At 45.3% G+C, this 15,585-nt stretch overlaps 1 protein-coding gene across 1 annotated transcript in view; it reads right to left on the reverse strand.

Moving 5' to 3' along the window:
• Window positions 1-3,439, reverse strand: part of SGPP2 (sphingosine-1-phosphate phosphatase 2) — a 39,431-nt gene extending 35,992 nt beyond the window's left edge. The window contains exon 1 of the mRNA XM_087739370.1: window positions 3,224-3,439. Within this exon, the coding sequence (XP_087595496.1) occupies window positions 3,224-3,439 (216 nt within the window). The remainder of the gene's footprint in view (window positions 1-3,223) is intronic.
• Between the last annotated feature and the right edge of the window lie 12,146 nt (window positions 3,440-15,585).

A 15,585-nucleotide genomic window follows, 5' to 3' on the forward strand; every position in this document is an offset into this window, starting at 1 on the left:
TCGCATGCCCCAGCACCACCACCCACCTCGCCAGCAGCAGCTTCCGCAGCAGGAAGCACGGCACAGCCACACAGGATACCTACTACAATCAGCAAGTGATGTTTCACAAACTTTTATTAGCATCAGGTGTTTGACAGTTAAGGTATAACTACAGTGTAAATATGAACTGTACTCTTTCCAAGGCAGAAAGCTCTCAAGAGATGATAAAGCATCTGGGAAAATGAATAATGGAGAAAAATAAACAAACCTCTACAGAGAACTTTGAATAAGAGATGTTTTTCTTTGTTCCCTTTAATTCAGGCTATCAATTTCAGGAGCAAAAGTCCATCAGGAGGTTACAGATAAGCAGAGCCCTACTTTTTAAATATATGTAACATTTATTTGGCCACTCACTGAAACACTGGACAAGTCTTCAGAAAGTTAGTTAGTATTTTTCAGTGTACAACTCAAGGACTTCATACAGAGCATCAGGAAAAGATATCTTCCAGGCAGTTTCAGAAAGAAATTCCCTGCCAAACAAACTAACATTAGAAAGGAGTGCAGAAAAAGAAGTATTAGCTAGAAACAGGATAATTACCAGAAGTTACTGTCTTGTCTTCCATAGTAATAAAACCCAACAGCTCCTTCACTAAAAGCCCATGGGTTCAATATTAAGTCCAAGCCAGGGCATAAATCCAGCTAGCATGCTGGACTAACACCATTTTGTATCATCCTCAGACACCCGAGTTTTCACTTGAAGTATTAAAAAGTGTTTCTAACTGATCTGGTAACCAAGGGAACATCAAGAACATGGGCTAAGCAACTGATTCAATATTTAAGAAAGACATGCAGCGCTCGCTGTCACATCTAAGCATTTCATTCCTTGTCTTGTCATCTCAGGGCAGCTCCTGTGGGGCAGACAGGACTGAATTACAAAGATTCAGAAATACAGCCACTCATTGTGCTGCTGACCACTGTAATGAGGCCTTGCCGACTTTTTTTTTTTTTTTTTAAAAGAAAACACATATAATCTGCAGGTTATACATAAAAGATGACACTGATGCATCACGACTAGCACTGCTGGCAACAAAAGCATGCAGGTAACTAAAGGCCACCTTTTCCCAGATCATGAGCTGTCCTGTCTTGTTATCCTCCTGAGTGATCCCCCCTTCTCTCCATGCAGTATGGCATCCATCCCTACCAGGTGTGTCCAACCCCTCCCAAACCACCACCAGCTGGTACCCTCAGCTGCCTTTCCCCAGCATTTCTCCAGCTGCGCCACCTCAGCACACGATCCAGCCCATGCCAGATGCAGGGGCCTGAGAGCTGGCCCAGAAGAAAGGGGAATGTCCTAGGGAGATGGAGCTGTGGCAGCCCCAGCATCTGGCCAACCGTTCACGTCTTCTTCACTCAAGCATGCAATTATATACGCTGCTTTCACAGGTATAACCTACTGATCGTTCAAGAACTTACACAGGAGAATGTGAAAGCTTTTAAGACTACTTCATTGTGACAGTAAAGACAAAGTAATATAACCTCAGAGAAACCTTCTGTCCTGATAATACAGCCTTTGAAAGCACCAAGCTTCAGAAAGGGATACTCAAGCTGAGCACAGAGCCATCCAAGGTCACCAGCAGTGAGATGTAGGGGCAGTGCTTAAGCACCTTTCTGCAAACGCCTGCAGCCAAGAGCAAGAAAACATCACCGTCCTTAGAGAGTTCATGGCCAAAGACTTTGCTATGTGTGTTAGACTCCTCCACTTCTTTGCAGATACATTGGGGCAACCCCAGTTCATTTAGCAACAGAGCAGTGAGTATGTTTTTTGGCATACAGAAGATCCAAATTCACTTTCTGCATCTCCTGGCAGGTTGCAGAAGACCCTCTTCGTATAAATGGATTTTCACAGGAGCAGAGAGAGCTTGCTTTTATAATTCTAGCATTTCATTGAAACATTGGTCAAGCCATTACTCCCATCTCCATTTTCTTTGGATTCCAACCCAACTTTCACATGTCTCAGAAGTGAGGGTCCAAATTATGTGGAAACAAACTCTTCTACTTCTGTCTCCAGATCTCATGAAGTCTTACCCAGTACGTATTCACCCTTCAGTAAAGGTAGTTGTTTCTTGTGAAACCCAAAACAATTGCTCCAGGTGAAGTGAATGGCTCTGTTAACTTGGAAAGGATTTTAGTATCGATACTGTTACATTAATCATGTCACTGCTCAAAAGCAGGTAGTGAAAACAAATCTTTTAGTGAATTATCTGCATACTTTACTGAAAATAGTTTACTGTAGTTCAGAAGTGAACAGACTGAAGGGCTACCCCAATTTTCCTTATCTTCTAATTGAGAAAGAGTCAAACAGCAGCTGACAAAGAATTTTAGATGGTTGAAATGGGAAACCAAGCAGTAGATGTAGAACAGGGAAGGGTAAAATAGCACAAGAGGGGAGGAGTAGTAGAGTTGCAGCATTCACGGCTGGCCAGTGTTTATTTTGCAGGTAGAGTCTGGAAGACCATTATCACACCTCCTTTCCAACAGGCACCACAAAGTGATCTGCTAATGAATTAAAGTCAGTACAGTAAGAAAAAAAGCAGGTCATCCAACCTGTACGCATCGGTTGCGTCACGCCCTTCCCTCTCCCCTTCCGATACACAAGCGAATCACAGGCCGTGCCACCAAACGCCGCGACCTGCCTGGCCCGAGGGGAGCGCAGCCCCTCTCCGCCGGCACCCCCGCGCACCGCACAGCCGCCAGCGGCGGAGCCCCCGCCTGTGCCGAGCCTCCCCCGCGGCCGGGCCGCGGCTCAGCGAGGCACCGCGCCGGCGGCACCCCGGCCGCGGAGGGGGCCGCGGGGAACGGAACCGCGCTCCCAGCCGCTGCCCGCGGGAGAACGCGCGTCCCGGGGCGAGGCAGCGCCGCCGCGGAGCCCCTCCAGGCCCCGCTGCAGGCGGGCCCCCGCTCGCACCCACTGTCTCATTTCGGGGGCGCCAGCGATGGGGGTAAGCGGAGAACCCCAGAGCCGCCTCCCCAGCGGGGCCGGGATGATGCCGGGCTGCGGCGCCGCGCAGCGCTCCCCGGCACCGGCGGCCCCTCGCAGCCCGGCCCCTCCGCCCCTCCTCCCGGACCCTCGCCCGGGCAGGCGGCGGGACGGGGGGGGAGCCCCCGGGGAGCCCCGGCGCGCGCGGCCGCGGGGGGCGGCTCTGCTGAGTCACAGCTGGGCCCGGCCGCTCCCCGCGACACTCACCTGCGGGCCGCGGCCGCTCGGCACCCCGTTGCGGGGGCCGCGGCCGGCGGCTGCCGGGCGGCGCTGCGCGCCCGCGCCGTTGCAGGCGCCGCGGTCCCGGGCCCCCTCCGCCGGGTCGCCGCCGCCGCCCTCCTCGCCGGCGGGGAAGAGCCCGCAGCAGCGCTGGAAGCGCGCCACGGGCTGGGAGCTGCGCAGGGTGCCCAGCAGGCGGGCCATGCTGCCGGCAGCCTCCGCGCCGCGGAGCCCCTACCCGCGCAGCGCCCCGGCGGCCGCGGGGCCGCGGACAGGTGCGCCCCGCCCCGCCCCGCCCCGCCCGCACAGGTGCGCCCCGCCCCGCCCGCACAGGTGCGCCCCGCCCGGGAGCGCCCCCTGCCGGCCGGGCCGTGCGCCCCCCCGCGCCTCACCCAGCGGCAGTGGGAAACTCGGCAAGTTCCTCTCTTTTGTCATTTTTCCTCCCATGATGACCCCGGTAAAAGTGTGATGTACCTGGAGATGAACGCAGCCCGCTTGCTTAACCTCGAGACAAAGCGCCCTGACTCTCACCAAGAGCTTCGGGGTTTCCCTGGGAAACGCTGAACGCGGGTGCCGTGAAAAGGCAGGCGAGGAGGAGCGCGGGGGAGAGCCTTTTCCCCTCCCTGCGCTCGCACTCACGCCACCGCTCTGCCGGGTGGAAGGGCTACCTGGGCTTGTCTCCCATCAGCTCCCCTCTCGGGTTAAAACGTACCCTGGACTGGCCCCAGTTTCATTTTGTCCCGTCTTGGAGCCACCATTTTTTTTTTTCCCCTCCTGAATATGTACACATAGGTATTGTATACATACATGTGTAGACATACACATAAATGCACATGACTCTAAGGGTTTTCTCCCTTAAATACAGCTATGGCGTTTTGCATAGAAAGAGAGAAGTTACCACTTGGAAGATACCCCTCGAGCTCTGGGGCTGCAAAACTTGCCGTGGACGATGCTTGCTGATTTCTGCTCATGAAATGTGAAGGACCTTAGTTTTGTTGGTGTAGTTGATTTTTTAAACAGCCCATTTCTATCCCCAGAAATATATTTTGTACAAAGATTGCAAAATCGTCATTCGCTCAGGGTAGGCTCATTGCAAATTTGTTACTTTTACCCCCCTCTCAAACACCCCAAATTACCCAGGATTGCATCCAGGCTTTTTTCCCTAGAGCCCTTGGAAACCAAAGCCATGCTCCTTTGCTTTTTAGAAAGTCGGTTTGTCCCTGTGCCATTGCTTGTGCTGACCGCGGGAGATGCTCACCCCGCCTCCGTGGGTGCCAGCGCTCTCCAGATGGCAGGGCCACCTCCTCAGCCGGCCCCGCTCAGCCAGGCCAGCGCCACGGCCGCTGGCAGCACGGCCTCCGCGGGGAACTACAGGGACGGGTCTCCTTCGCTCCCGCCCAGACTCTAGGGCAGACTCCATAGATCCCATCTAATTGTTTCGTGTGATTCATTTTCTTTTATCTTCTCAAAATGTAATCTTCTATCGTTTGAGGTTTGCCCAACCGCAGCTCCAGGTGACATCACGTTTCAAGTGCTTTCCTCACTGCCTGTGTGCACGCGCACTCATCCACGGCCTTGATGACAGGGTTGCCGCTCTCTTATTGGCAGAACCAGTTCACGCAGGCTGAGGAGGGAGGCTGCCCATTCCGGCTTGGTTATACGTTTATCTTGTTTACTTGCAAGAATTACTCATTGTTTGCTTCTGGTTTTGTTTTTTAACGGATGTATAATTTATTAGGTGCGCTCATAAGTATCTGGGAAGCTTTTCTGTTCTTTTTGCTGTTTCTTGGATATGCGAAACATCCACGAGTGTGGAATTTCAATTAAAAATTGCATTTATATTGCTTAATTCTTTCTACATAGACTGACTTCAGTAGAGCTGGATGAGAGATGAGTTTGTTCCATAGTTCCTTCATGGTTATTTTCATTGTATTACAGGAAGAGTCTTCAAAATTATTTCATTTTTACTTTATCCACCTATATGACGATGCATATGGGAGTTTTAACATGTTAATTGGAAAAGCAAAATTACAGCTCTGCCGGTGCAGCTGGGAGTTTTGCTGCTGATGCCGGTGAGGTAGAATCTCATCCAGAGACACGGCGTAAAGCAGGAAAGCAGGAATGAAAGTGCATGACCGGGGCCAGCACTCTATAGGTATTTTAAAACATCTCTTTGTCAACCACAAGTCAATATTTATCTGATCTGCCTACATACTTGTGTCTCCCCATTGTCATTATAATACTTCCCAAGTATTAAAATAGAACTAACAATTTGTAGCCGGCTTCTACCTAATTCTTCTTCAGGCAAACACTGAGGTTAGTGGGACGGTGCCTCAGTGAGGACGTCAGCATCCAGCTGATACGAATTCAGGATGACTGAGATTTTTTTTCCAAACTTACCCTAAACCTAATAGAGCCCAAAAAATTTTAAAAAAGGGGAGGGATTTCTACCTCTTGTTAATTGTAACCTGCCTTGTCCCTGTCTTTGAGCACTCCAGCTCTTAGTTTGTCTTTATTCACTAAGGCTTCCAAGAAAGCCAAAGGGGGGGGGAGGGGAATCTACTTTTAAGAATTTAAGAATTTACCATTTTCTTGACATTAGCTTAATACAGCTGTGACTTTAGATTGGGTTAGTAGATTGTTGTAGCAGAGGCATTTGCGCAGAACAACTGCATGCAGTTTCCCCCCCATATTTCCTTATTCTAGCTCGAGTAGCAAAGCATTAGACAAAGCCAGGCCTAAGAGACCTTCCTACTGCTATGTGGCATGGGGAACACCAGACTAAGCAAGCCCTCTCGACTTACAGGGGAATCAGCACACAGATACGAACCACTGGGGAATGGGAGAAAAAGAAAGGCCAGAACTGCAGTGTCATTGAAAAAAAATGCAAACCAGGTCTGAAGCGTGCCAGATCTGAAGGAACTTTAAGCATCCCTTCAGTCAAGACTGCAGTGACACTTTGGCTCTGCAAAATAAGGCTGCATGTGGAAAGGACGCTGCCTGTTATTCCTAGCTTAGAAATGAGCTGACCCTAATTAGGCTGGAGGTGTGGGGCCTTTTACAAAGGTGCTTGGGGGCCCAGGGGTGCAAATATCCAGCAAAAGGGATTTGTGGGAATGCCTGGAGAGGCCAGATGCCTAACACTCATTGAATCAACGTGAGCGATTGTAAGTGGTACATAAGCTGATGATGGAAGATTGTGACCCCTTTTTTGCTAAGGAAAGTGAAGGGATTTGTGAAGGTTGTGTTCCTAACATAGACTGATATCTGGAAAGAAAGAAACATTTCAGTTTGGGATTAGGGCACAAAGTTTTCATTAAAAAAAACTCATTGATGGCTTTTGGACATTTTCTTAGGAAGATAATGACCAATCTGATCAATCTGCCTCTGCCACCTCCTCTCAACCAATTTTTGAACATCTGGCGAGTTCAAATCATACTCATCATGGGAGCAGAGGTTTCCACACCCTTGCACTCCTGCAGTTTTAGGGGGAAAGGGCAGTGGGATAGCGGACAGAGACGCAGTTTGGGCTGCCTGATGGCCCCACGCAGGACACGCTTATTTCCAGGCGTGCTGCTGGCAATTCCACCTCTTGCCTATCCGGTGCCTAACGGATATGGGCATGGCTGCAGGATAGAGCAGCGTGGTTTTGGGGGACTGGGAAGAGGGAAATAGAGATACTTCCAGGAGGGAACAGAGGATCATAGGAAGGACCGTAGCACATCAGCGGGAGGTGTTTGGGCCACAAAGAGGATGGTGGGTTTGAGGAGAGAACCGAGGGCAGAAGACTGACTATTGCAGTGGAAAGTGCCTAGTAACGTGGAATAAAAATCTATAGGAAGCTTGTTTTATCATTTGCTGTGCTCTTGGAACAACTAGTTTATTTTTGTTCAAAGCAAGAGTATGAATCATTCCTCTTTCTGTTCCTCTTATAGAACAATGCTCTAATCATCTTTTCCTGAGACCTGCCTCACATTACCTCTGATGGCCAAGAAAAATACTCAGGATTTGGCTCCTTGAAAGATTTGCTTTAGGAAAAAAAAAAATAAAAATTCAGGAACTGTCCCACACTTTGTATGCCCCATACCAATTTTCTGACATTTAGAAAGGCAGTTTTCTGTAAAACCAGTGGAAGCAACATCACTGCAAAGGCCTAGATGAGTAGCATTCTGAGAGTGTTTAAAAGAAACTATTTTTAAACTGTCCAGCTGCAAAAAATGTTTTTAAAGCTTTAACTGGTGAAACTACCTCATCTAGGGCCAAAATATCTCACTAGTAGCTGGTCAGCATTCAGCTACATTTTCACAAGGGAAGAAAATCACCTCTGGGCTGAGGATAAGCGTGAAAGATGAGAATACAACGGATAACTTTTGAGAAAGCTGAAAATAGTGCCTTGCGTTGAAGGCATTTCCTTAACAACAACGGCTGTCACTGTCATGACGGTGGATAATTTTGCCTCCAGCATCAACAAAGCTAAGAGTGAAGTACAAATTCCACAACTGGGGGTGGATAATGATGCTAGGAGAACACGGCTCAGTTTTCAGATGCCAGCGTGAGTTTGCAATCCTGACAGCCAGACAAGTCTTGTTTTGACTCGTAAGCCGAGGGAATGGGTCTGAAGGAGCAAATACGAGCATAACTTTTACAGTCGCTCTACAGACAACAACCACGTTTCACTGTGGAGGATCGTACTTAGAGTTACTTCAGCTGATAGCCCTTTCAGGCGGCGGCGGGGGGTTATTAGTTATACGCACAAATGTTGGAACTGCAGTTTTCCAAACAAAAAACCACTGAGATGACATGAACATGGACAAACTGAAGCTTCCACTGAAATGCCGTAGAGTAGGCACAGAGCCACTGCATTATGAGATGTCTCTGATACCAGGGGAAAAGGACTTACTAATATCTTTAATCCCTAGAGGGGTGATGAAGATTTAACAAGGTAGAGCTACAAACACCAGCGCGGTGTGACCTGGGACAGCAGAGCGTGTCGGTGGGCTGTGGGCTGTGCCAGAGGGAGGGGTGGGACTCAGCTCACGGATTGGTGTGATCCCTCTTCTTCACCATTTGAAGACACTTAGGGCTAGGTGCAGAAATCTTTTGGCCATGCAGTGAGGACAGAAATCCCACCAACTCATCGGTATCACAGCACATTGTATTTAAACAGGTTTTGGACAGGTTTTTTTTTTTTTCCCCAGCTCCATCCCATATGTTTTTTTCCTATCCTCAGTCATTTGCTCAAGGTACTTTAGAGCCCAACTCATACTTTCATCTTCCTTCACCATTTTTTTTGGCTGTTTAGTTTTTCACTGTTTATATTGTGAAAGAAACTATTAAAATTTCTATGTTTTTAATACCAACAGTTCTGACTACTCTTTTTATAAGATTCTTTCATTTTTGTTTTATTTAGTTGACACATTACTGAACAGATTATTTTGGATCTGAGACCTTTGTACTGATTGTCAGACCCACCCACCCACTAACATCACAGGGAACAAAAAGGAGCTTTCTCAGCTTAGCTGGAAGAACTGAAGATTTTGAAGCAAGGTGAAGACATGGCAAAGTTCTGTAGAAGTTGCCCTTAGAAACCGATGCACAACTATGGTTTTCACAACACTTTCTTTTCATCTTTTGCTTTTGATCTAATGCGTACCAAAGTTCAAATAAAATTAATATTGACGAAACTTTCTGAGCAAAAATCTTTTGCAACACAGGTCAATGAAGAACGAATCACAAAGTTTCACCAGGTTTTGCTCTGCAGCAGTAGGAATGGTCTTGTGTCTGCAATGTAAAGCCATGAACAGGTACAATTCTCATTGAATCTCTCCCACATTTGATCTCCGTTTGTGACATAACAACATAAACCAGCTTGATTTTGCACAACAGGAGTCCACACAGCTATAATGGGTCTCAATCCTGCATGTTTTGTATGCCTTTTCTGACTACGAGAAAATGTTTTCTATGCAAATATCTTCTTTAGTTTAGCTGAGCAGTATAGCAAGATTGGAACATGTTTCTGTAATACCTCAGCAGCCTTCAACGCACTGAACACATAGCTGATTGTCTTTGCACAGATGGTTTTAAAAATCTGAAGCTCCAGCACACAGCATGTGCTAAATGTATCAGTCCTTTAAGGTCCTAACAGTTCCTCAACTCCCATAACTTTAGGCATGGAAAAAATAGAATTGTAGACCCATGTTTTTATAATTCCCACATAATTTTATTATAAAATCCTTATTATATATATATATGATCATATTTCCAGTTTCAGAGAATGTAAGTACAAAAGCAAAGTGAATTTTAGAACTTGGAAAGATGAAAGCATCTCCAAAAACTGTGAGAAAGAGAATGTGCTGAAGCTGAGGCTGCTGTCTTGGGTAGGAATAATTAACTTTTCTGTTTGCAGTGTAAGTAACCAGATAATGCTATGTAATTGCTTATGATTTGCATTGCTTGAAATGGTATTGCTAATTTCCAGCGATGATTAGCATGTCATTTAAATAATTATTCTGCACCATATCATTTGGACACTTCAATTGCATGCACATCTACTGTGAAATTCCTAGAGGTGTTCTCGACATTTCGAGTTATTTGTAGGCTAGCCCATACCTTGGCTGTTTCAGCATTTTGGGAAATAGCAGCAGAAGAGAAATTAATAATGCCGTGTTTAAATATCAAATTTACCCCCTAAGAATTTTTAAAAGCTTGACTATCATAAGAGTTAACCTGTCTGATTTTATTTACAATGCTATTTCTTAGCCCTCTGGAAAAAATGTCTGATTGTCTCAACAGCAGCCTAGGCCTAAAATGGTGAACACTTCTCTTTCTCTGGGTTGAGATTTGCCTTGATGCACTTGAAACCACGGAAGGGGTTTCTAGCGCTTTTTACAGCAGCTCCCGTGCTGCTGCCTGGTGCGTCTCTGCTTATAGCAGTCAGTGCCTGGACTGCAGGGATAACACAAAGACAAGGGAATTCAGCAGCCTCTGTAAATCAGCCCTGTAGAAGTGTCTGGGAGGGTCTTTGCTAGCAGTGACCAGCTCCTAGATCGTTATAACCAGCTCCCCTAGAAATGGTCAGCCTGATAGCACACCTTTGCTACAGAGAGGTGGGTGCTGCTGGAAGGGCTCACCTGAACAAACATCCTTTCTCTTCGCTTGTTTTATTCTGAGACATCTCTTGGCATGCTCTCCTGAATAAACCCTCATTCAGCATATGAAAAAACGATGACGTGACAGTTCTTGGGTAATTATTATCAAATGCAGCATAATACCCTGCTTTTTACAACTTCCTTGTCTTTCAGGCAAGCAATTATTCTAGGAAAAGTCAGGTTTGCTCTGAGCCCATGTGCACAGAAGGAAGCCTGAACACGGTGTGTTGTCTTTAAGCAGCCAGCTGTTGATGGGCATCCTCACACCCTGCACGTACAAAACTGAGCAAAGACTGTAGGAAAGTTGCTGCTGATTCTCATCACATACCTGTACTGGAGGAAAAGTCATTGATACTCACTAGTGGTTTATCTTGCCCTGGCAGAGACCGCTTCCAAATGTCCTCTGTGCACTGCACGTTTTTCCATGGTTCTTCATCCTGTTCAGAGCAGAGGATGGCTTTGAACGCCGTATACCTCTCCGTCCTGCCCCTTGATAGCTTCTCCTTAGTGACACCTTGCATGCATAAAACTTCCTGCCATCACGGGTGAAGCTGCAGCATTATGTTTTCTAAATGTTTATCGCTGCATCATGACCACATGAGTCACTGCTGTCAAACACTTGGTAGGAATGCAACAGAGTGAGGGTATTTTTCTTTCCTCTAAACTCTGTTTATTTGCAGTATGGAGGTGGGCATTGCCAGTGGAGGTTAACTTGGCCATCAGGATTGTTCAGTCCCTGCTGAGACTCAGCTGACACAAAGCATCCTGAGAAGGGCAACGGTGGCTTTTGTTGGGAGCTGCTGACCTGTTAAAACTTTTCTTTCAGGTAATTTATGACTTTCAACAAGAAGTCTGTTCAGGATTTAACAGTCCAGAGAAGGAAGAAGGGTGGGAGTGGAAAATGGGCAATGAAATGGATTGAGGCTAGTGCAGCCAGTTCATAGATTTATTTTATCTTTAGTTCATAGATTTATTTTGTTTGTAGGCATGAACTTTGGGTAACTAACGCTTTTTAAACCACTACAAAATATATGCTCAGTGAATTCATTCAACTATGAAGAGCTTTCAAATTCTCTACTTTTCATTCTACTGCCACCCACATTACAGATGTCATCCTAAACCCATAAATAGCTCTTGGGTTTTTTGCTTTATTTCTACTATTTACACGACAAACCTTAATGTCATTGATCCTATTTTAAAGGCAGCAAAAAATCCCACACCCATATGTCAACGTTTTAACATTGATTGACTGGCAGCAAACCAAGAAGGATACATATGTACATTTTTTATGGTATAGTAGATAGAAGCAATCATTAGCAGGTCTGACAGCGTTTGCCCTGATTCATTAGAAATAATACAAGTCATCCACTTCAAAGACTGGAAACCTTAAGATTAACTGTACAGGGCAGTAAGAAAAAAACCTTTTATATTCCGGGACTTTGCCCTGATTCTAGCAATTAATACTCAGCTACTGATGAAGCAAGGGTACTGCCATTCTTACATACGGGTAAGGAAAGCTGAGATTACCATTTGCGCCAGGTGTTACCAGCGTATTTCCAGAGCCTCAGGCTGTCCTGCTCTGGCTTCCTGAAGCAGTTTGCAACCCCTTAAAAATGCGACCATCTTCAGACTGGGGTAAGGAAGGAAGGAAAAGGGATCCATAAGCAAGATAGATAGAAATATAGAGCTACCCTGCACTTACGGACCTCTTTGTGGAGACATCATGGAATTCAGACACAGGCAGACAAAGGAAATGGCTTGCCTGGGCGTCTCCCTCATCCCTCTTCAGAATGGAGTCATCACTGATGCTTCACCTCTAATAGCTCATAGTACGAGTGATTTTCTACTATGCCTCACTCTCAGAGGAAACATTTTGCTGTTGAAATGTATTTAAATATCACCAAATGGCAGGCATTTTCAATATTTTTTGCAGGAGAGAAACATGGCCATAGTCTGTCATCTCCCTTTCATGCAAACTCTATCAACTGTCTCTATGGCTATTTTAATAATCCTTATTTTTAACTATTTTAGCAAAAATATTTCCTCTGCATCAAATTGTTGAATATTAGATGTCATCTGCGAGGCGACCGATCACACCTGACAGGAGCTGCTGCACCCTCTGCCTGGGAGGGTGGATGTTACGGTGGCATTTACAGTGCTACAACCTGATCTGTGGCCCTTGCACAGACACTGCCAGTCAACAAGACTTGAGACATCCATTGTTCGTTTTAGAGAAGACATCTATGCCCAGTCTGTTATTTCTATTTATTTGTGCTCATTTGGGGAACATGCATTCTTTTGAAAGAAAACAGCAGCACCTACAGAGCTTTTCACTAGGATTGCCCACCATGGATCATCCATCTAGCTGGCAGATTTCCTGGCAAGGGTTGAAGAGAAAATCATGTTTTAACTCCCCTCCTTAGCGGTTATGAGGTCTCTAGCGGTGTAAGAGTTGAGAGAAGTTGCATTCCTTGGGTGCTTTCTTGCATTAGCATCTACAAATCCAAACCACAACTATAACTCAATGTCCATGCTTCTAGCAGAATTAATACAGAAACTTCGGATGAGCTTCTGAAATCTTATTTGAAGCCTCAGACAATCAAAGAGACAAGACTATAGAAATAAATAAAACAAAAACATTGATCTAAATCCATTGGGTAAAAATATTTCTCTAAGATCACAGGGTAAGGTTTTTGAGGGCAGAGGTGTTTCCAGAGACCTAAGAAAATTTCTCCCAAATATGCTATTTTTTCTCTACACAAAAACCAGTCAGTATAGATCACATCTCCCAAAATGAGATATATGATGATTTGTAGCATGAAGAATGAATTGCCTCTTCTGCTGTTGATAAAATCATCCAAAGGTCTCTTTTAAAGTAACTGCCAAACCAAGCTTGTTTTTCACTGATTTTATAATCTGCATATGAAAGACTTGATCTGGAATGGGACCTCAGCCTGGCTCCCGATTATATTCCCTCAGGTCTAAAAGCGGAAAAATTATGCATGCAGGGCCTGATTCTGTACTCGCTAAGGAAGGTGCAACTACGGCAACTGCAATGAATCCAGTGGAATTCTTCCAAATTGGCATTCACTAGTGGGAGTACAAATTTAGTCCACATTTTTATGGGGAAAACAATTGTGAACAAAAAAAAAGGCAATTTAATCCATTTTCAATTATTCTTACTCAAAAAACTCAGGAACCATATACTCTTCAATTAAAGTAATTTAGATTTCAAATTAGGATGAAGGAATCTCTTTGTTGACTCAGCTAGAACTGCATTTTTAGCTAATTGGAGAGTTTTCTCTCCAAGTGTAACATCCTGAGTTCTCACCCCCCTCAGAAAGACATCCCAGTTGTTAGTTGTTTTTGTTCCAAAATATTTAATATCTAATCAACCCATTAGAAACAAGCTTCTCATCTTCCTTTCCAATATTATGAAAACGAGTGGGCCAGCAGAACAGACTACACAGCAGGAGTATGCCAAGTAACAAATCAGATATCCCTTTCCTTCTAGAGTTACAGTCACCCTTGGCGGGGTGAGTTTAGAAGCTGGCAGCATTGCTTTTGGCAGTCTCCATCCCCTCGTAACGCTGGAGACCCATTTGCTGTGTCTGAGCCGCTTGGCTTGTTCGGCAGAGTCAATTAGACCGCTATTTTATCCCCTCTAAGCCGCCTCTTCCGGAGGTTGTGGAGTCCTGGTCCGTTGGGTTTCCTTCATAAGGAAGCCCTTCCCAATCCCTGGTCCCTCTTGCTCTTCCCTGAACGTTTTCCTTCCTAGAGAAGAGGCAGCAGAAGCGCACACAGTGCTCAGTACATGACTGATACACTGGCAAAACGACGTTTTCTCTTTTGGTCTATAATTGATCCTAATTTACCCCTAACACTTGGCTTGCTTTTCTGACTGATACCTCTTTTAAAAGCAGAGGCTGGGCTGCAGAGACCCAAGTAGGGAATGCAGAGGCTTCCAAGAGGTGGGGAGAGCAGGGGGTGGCGAGGGTAGCACACAGCCCCTGCCACTCCACAGGCAACCCCATTTGTATGTCCCCTCACAAACTACCTGAGCTCAGGTGAGGCTTATGAAGTTTCTTCTCCCTTATGTAGGCACTTCTTGAGGACAAAGCTGAAATAAATCTACAATAGAAAATAATACTATTTGAAACTAACCTTGAGCCCAGAGAAATTGATAGAAATGGTCCCTTAGGCTTCAGCTGGCTATAGATCAGGTTTTAGGTTCACGTCGAGTGATTTTTAAATTTGTTATTTCTTGTGAGAAGATGTTAAAGTTTGTCTAAAAAAAGAGAAACTCCCATGTGTTCATTTCAGCTCAAAACAAACAAAAAAATCACAATTTTAATATCTGAATATACACAATAGTATGAATGCAAAAATCCCCAAACCCTTCATCTGTTTCTCATTCTGAATAAAATTGATTTAAGCACATATACATAATATTGTGGTCTGAACAACAGTAGTTGTTTCCAAGCTGTTTTAAAAAAATATGTCCCTGTCATTATCAAGGACAAAAACTTGTCCCCTTTGAAGCTGATGAAAAAATTCTTACCAGCTTCACTGGATCAGGATTTTACTTCAGAGATAACCATCCCTACTTTAATTCAACATTTCCAATGATATGCTGTAATCAAAGCAGTAACTGAAATGTGTACTGTATATTTTAAACAGAGCTCCCAAAGCACTAGATAATCTTTTAAAACGGTTCCATACAGGAATAGCTTTTCTTTCTCAGTACAATGCAAGGACAATTTGGGTAGCAGAAAGTAACTGCCCAAGAGCAAATAGCCATTCTGGTATTCACTAATTACTCTAATCACCAGTATTAGTAATTATTAATTTTGGCTATATTTTCCCACAGAGCTGCTTTAATGTGGCCAGCACAGCCATAACACTTAGCTAATTTTAAGCCCCAAGGTGCCACATGAGACACAGCAGTCCCACATCCCGAAACGCCCTGCTCCACAGAGACCTGCCTCCTTGCCGAGGCTGCCGAGGCAGCATGCTGCACCACGCAAGCCCAAACAGGCTCTGCCAGCCCCACGCTGGCACCTAAATCAGCATCCAGTGTTGGATTCATTTTTCACTATTACTGTGACGTGCAGAAAACAGTGCTGGCCAAAACAAAGGACTTCTCTGAGTTTTTCTCTCTTTTTCTCTTTTTAGCTTGGTCCTTTTTGAAAAAACAACAGG

This window comes from Nipponia nippon, unplaced genomic scaffold (assembly GCF_047370975.1).
Source record: "Nipponia nippon isolate SJK-2023a ecotype South Korea unplaced genomic scaffold, ASM4737097v1 scaffold_7, whole genome shotgun sequence".
Lineage (NCBI taxonomy): Eukaryota > Metazoa > Chordata > Aves > Pelecaniformes > Threskiornithidae > Nipponia > Nipponia nippon.